Below are 5,417 nucleotides of genomic sequence, written 5' to 3'. Positions count from 1 at the left end.
CTCGCGAGTTTACAGCGAGGAGAGAGACGCGAATTTGGTTGTCTCCTAATTCCCCGCGTAAAGCGTTCTCCACTTTTGGGGCCGTGGTTAGGCAGTCCAAGCCCAGAACTTCTAAACGTAAACGTCTAGTGAGAATACGGGCGTCTCCAAGCTGGCCAAATGCACACATTTTACTTAAATGCTGAGTGGTCGCCACAGCGCTCCATTTCGACAAGCACGCCGCTTTCGCGGGTTTTCCGAACAGATCGAATTACGGTCTCCGTCTTCTCGGGTTGTAGCTTACCACGTATCGTTCCCAGCACCTCTGCATAGGTTTTACCTTCAGCTGGCTTAATGATTAATTTGGCGAGACTCTTCTTTTTTCTCACCCTCTTCTTTTTTTTTGCGGCTGGTCGCCCTTATTGACCAAGGGTTCACCTGGCCGCTGGCCCTGGCTTCGGCTGTCTGCTTTTCCCACCGTTTTCCATTGATTATCTGGTACGGTTTTCTGTGCATTATTATCTTTATTACCATTATTATTAATACCATTATTAATAATAATCTTATTACTACTATTATTATTATAGTCAGTATTCTTTTCCTGGGATGCTTTTTGGGAGGCGGCATCTCTGTTCGTCCGGACACAGGAGATTCATCAAGCATTTCTGATCTTTTAAATTAGGCCCTCGTCTCCTGCCGCTCTTGGTCTGGGACTGCATATTGGTTATTCGCAGCTAACCTACCGGAGTAGGCCGTTCACGATCCGCCCTGTGGGACCCCGGTAAGGTCCTGAGCTTAGCCCTTACCATTATTATTATTATTATTATTATTATTATTATTATTATTATTATTATTATTATTATTACTATTATTATTATTATTATTATTATTATTATTATCATTTTGAGCGCCTAGCCATCATTAAAGGCTTTTCCTTTAACATCTAGCAAGTAATTATTTAGTAAATTATTGTAAGTTTCAGACAATGATGTTCTTTATCACAAGACGGTGGTTTTTAGAAAAATGCCAAATTCTCCTGACTATCCACTTTGCTCGGACCAGAAACCCAATCCGTTATTATTTTCTATGAACTGCAGGCACTCTTCAACATGAATCTTCAATGAATCTTATATATGAATGTTTATATCAACTCTTTCGGCGTATTTCACTTTTGCTTCATTATTTTAAGATTGCAAAAACAGAAAACGTGTCCAATAAATAAAAAACATGCGATTAGTATTGCCATAATGCAACCCTGCTGCGAGGTTGCAAAATGTAGACGCGTAAAAAACATACCTTTGAGTGTGACAAAATGTAGACGGCGTCGTTTTCCAATTTTGTATGGGAAACAACAACACCACAGATTTTACGGTTAAAAAACGGCTTAAAATGTAGACGTCTACATTTTGAGACACTATTTGGAACGAACTGTGAACACCCCAAATATCTTTCATTTGATATCCATATTACGATGTTTTAGACAAATTATTAGTATATACATTGGCGCTTACACATATGTTAGTGTTTGGCCGAGCTTCTCCGAACGGCGTTTGTGTTTTTATGAGAAGCTATTTTTCATGGCAGAAACACACTCGGAGGTTTGCCACTGCCTGCCGAGGGCCGACCGCTGTTAAGGAAAACCCTTTTTTCTAAATGTTTGCTATGTTTGACCAGGGCTTGAACCCGGGCGCTGCGGAGTGGAAGCACGCACTGCTTACCACTACACCACAGCGGCCGCCAAATATAATAATCGAAAATAAGTGGTAACCTTACACTATTATCCTAAAGCTTGATATACAGTTCAATGTGAGCGTGAGCGTGAACTTTTACAAAGGCAAAGAATTCCATTTGTATTCTTATGGACGCTCACACACATCTGTCAAAACTTGTCGTTCACAAGCGAATGCTTTGCGTACGCACACAGTTGAGTGTGAGCTCGAAAATATGGCATATTATGCATTTTAAATTAGTTTTTATTCTATAATCCTGAAAAATATTATAATTCTGTATCTTTTGGTGTATCACCTATTGAAAAAGTTAAGTAATAACGAAGATATTGGTCAAAATAAAAAGCTCACGCTAATTTCGAGCAGGTGGCAACCTTATACAAGTATATTCCGAGATAGTGCCTATTCAGATAACCTTAGAATGCAAAACAATATCTGTGTACAAAATTTCATCAAAATCGTTAGAACCGTTTCCGAGAACTCTATGGATAAATATATTGTGGTGAATACTGCGGCAATGCGAAGCGAACAACGAGAAACTGGCAGAATGTACGAGGAATGAAGTAGAAAGTTCCACAAAGAGAAACGTCAAGTTGGATGAACACTGCGAACAGCGAGAGAAAGAGAATGAGCGGTGAAATTCAGAACATTCTAGAGTTGCCATGAGTGCGAGCGCAGGTATATAAGGACGCCAGCAGACACCGAAGTGAGTTAGTTGACTTATAACAAGCAAGCGACAAGTAAAGTGAGTTGCGAATAAGCAAGCTATAAGTAATTGTGTTAACAAGTTTTGTAAAGCGTTGTAACGAGTATTGTAAAGTGTTTTTACTGTATTAGCGAGTACTGTAAATTGTTTGTTGTACAATAAAATTAATTGTACTGCAGTTTGGTCATCGTGAGCATTTATTTAACAATCCAGCGATACGAGCCGTAAGATATTTGGGGAATCCCTCAAGGTTTCGAGGATAATCGTAACAATTGGTGTCAGAAGTGGGATTGCTAAATAAATCCCAGAGGAGAAACTTCCGAAAATGGCAAAAATTCAGGATCTAAAGACTGAGGAACTCAAGCAGGAGTTGGAGAAGCGAAATTTAGCAATCTCCGGAAGAAAAGTGGAGTTACTATCGCGGCTGCGAGAGGCTATGAAATCAGAAGGCATCGACGTGGACAAATACGACTTCCAGGGTAAACCCGACGATACATCCGCAAAGGACGAACAGAAGGATGAGGCTGCATGTTCGCCGAAGTATGTGCATCAGACATCCGGGAAGGTTGAAGAACCGAAAAAGGCTCCTTGGTCATCGGCAGCTATGGACATGAACACGTTATTGACTGCCATGTCACAGATGATGCAAGCACAGGATACACGCATGTCACAGATGTCATCACAGATTTCATCCCAGCTGCAAGTGCAGGAAACACGCATGTTATCTCAGCTGGTAGCACAGAAAACGTACATGTCATCACAGCTAGATGAAAAGATTACTCGGCTACAAGACAATTTATTCAAAGATAACGCGGAACTCAGAGAGAGACAGGATAAAGTCGAGGAACGACAAGATAAAATCGAAGCGCTTATTAAGGAAAAACAGGACAAAGCTAAGGTGGATGAGCTTGAAGATGGTCTCCGGGGCTTGCAATTGAATCGTCCAGCTAATTCGATGAACGCTCCCAAGGTAAATCCTCCATCCTTTATGGCACTATTCCTTGCCGTAAGATATTTGGGAAATCCCTCAAGGTTTCGAGGATAATCGTAACAATATATACAAGAATTGCTTGTTTAATTTAATAAGATTTAAGGACTTATATTATAAAAGTCCTTTAATAATTATCAAAGAGATGAATATTTTTAAGTCTTCAAGGACGTTTATTTTAAGACTTATATTATAAAAGTTTTTTCAAAATAATTATCATTGAGATAAATACTTTTAAGTCTTCAAAGACTTTTATTTTAAAACTTATGTTATATATACCCTAAGTAGGGCTTCACCCGCTACCCGGGTACCCGCGTAGCTCATTACCCGGGTGAAATCATTAGCCCTAGTAGATACCTAAAAACGAAACATTTTAGAGCTAAATTTTGTTGAAGCATAAAAATGGGGAATTTCAAAAGTTTTAATTCAAATTAAAAGAAGACTCCCTCAAAGTTACAGCAGACGATTTCATATGGAACGACCCATAGTGCATTTAAAGTTATTTTAACCTACAGGGTATTTATCCAACAAAGAAAATTAGTGAACAATATTAACGTTGTATTTATAACAGTTTCTAATCTTTTATTGATAAAGAGGCTTGTATTAAAATCAATTTTAAATTCTAGAGATAAGCCTTAACAAAAGTAATGTCAATAGCCTTACGTGCGAAAATAGAACATATGTATATATTCAAGAATGATAGAACACATTCTCACATTGTGATATAGTACATATAGTATTTAGTATTATACAATTATGTATTTATAACGCCACTAACTCTTCGGTACCAAGCTTTTTCAGTGTTGTGATGCTTATTTTTATGTGGAAGCATTAAAAGTTGCGTTTTCCCTGCAGTCACCTGGTGGCCCGCTACCAAATATTGGCTCGCCATCACCACTACCACCAATTATTTTAATAATATCGCTTAACGTATATTGACCAATATGAATGTTGACGCTCTAAAAGAAAAAAGTTATGTGAATATTCAATTTTAATCCCTTATTTTAGAATTATCTTAAATTTTATTTTGATCTCACTCACGAGAACCAATAGGCGGGCAATATTTGCTTAAATATATACCTCTTGAATATAGTCCTCCAAAAAACCTTGTTCATATGTCCATAGATCTGTCAAAAGCTCCAGGCCTAGTTCGTTAACCAATGCATGGAAGAAATCATTTATCCGCTCGTCTTCAAGTAAATTTTCAAAATCGATGTAAAGCTCACCAACTGTGATCTTCGAGAAAATAAAGGGTTTTTATTAACTAAAAAATTTAATTTTCAGCGCGCAATACCTTAATGCTCAAATTTCGTATGCCAAGATATTTTCCAGATTTTAAATTAAATGAGATTCTTAAACTCAAATCCTTTAGATGAGCTCTGTTTGAAAACTAGGATGAATACCAAAACACACATACCGCCAGCTTAGAGTGAAAAGTCGCTAAGTCCCAATTGAAAAATTTTACAGGAGGAAAAAACTTATTATAGCCATTTTCTTCAAGTATTTCGCCAAACTTTGAATATAACATAACATTTTCCCTTATTTATATCAAAGCAAAACACCATACGAATCAGAGGGATTCGATCTTTATAAAAAGATTTCGTACTATTTTGGACTTATCGAATTTTTCGGAGCTTCTTTTGGACTCAACAAATTTTCACTTCAATAAATATAAAAGAGAAAACATAAAATAAGGGCCTTTATCTTTTTCGAAATTATGCATTTTTAATTTCTCTAGCTTTCTGTATCAAAATATGAGTTTTCATAAAAAGTGAAATTAACAACTTTTCACTCTAACTTAGCGATATGTAATTTATTTTCTTTTCACTCACTCAGCATCGCCATCGCCGGCTAAATTAACTATATATGCCACTGACCCTTTAGCTGCATAAATAGCTTGTAGTGCCGTCATTGGTAGGGTGATATTGAAAATAGATTTCCTTATTGTAGAAATTCTGAGCTCATTTATGATAAAATCCGAGAGGCCAGTAATCTTAAAATCCGTTACAGAGCCTGT

At 37.3% G+C, this 5,417-nt stretch overlaps 1 protein-coding gene across 1 annotated transcript in view; it reads right to left on the bottom strand.

The window, feature by feature from the left end:
* Positions 1-4,064: 4,064 nt before the first annotated feature.
* Positions 4,065-5,417, bottom strand: part of LOC118754679 — a 6,832-nt gene continuing 5,479 nt past the window's right edge. Inside the window, exons 3-6 of the mRNA XM_036489566.1 lie at positions 5,233-5,413; positions 4,695-4,779; positions 4,481-4,636; positions 4,065-4,359 (exon numbers count right to left, since the gene is read on the bottom strand). Coding sequence (XP_036345459.1) covers positions 4,219-4,359; positions 4,481-4,636; positions 4,695-4,779; positions 5,233-5,413 — 563 coding nt within the window. The 3' untranslated portion in view covers positions 4,065-4,218. The remainder of the gene's footprint in view (positions 4,360-4,480; positions 4,637-4,694; positions 4,780-5,232; positions 5,414-5,417) is intronic.

The sequence above is a fragment of the Rhagoletis pomonella genome, unplaced genomic scaffold (genome assembly GCF_013731165.1).
Source record: "Rhagoletis pomonella isolate Grant_MI unplaced genomic scaffold, Rhpom_1.0 Rhpom_scaffold_04381, whole genome shotgun sequence".
In the NCBI taxonomy this organism is placed as follows: domain Eukaryota; kingdom Metazoa; phylum Arthropoda; class Insecta; order Diptera; family Tephritidae; genus Rhagoletis; species Rhagoletis pomonella.
This window is presented reverse-complemented; position numbering and strand designations above follow the sequence as displayed.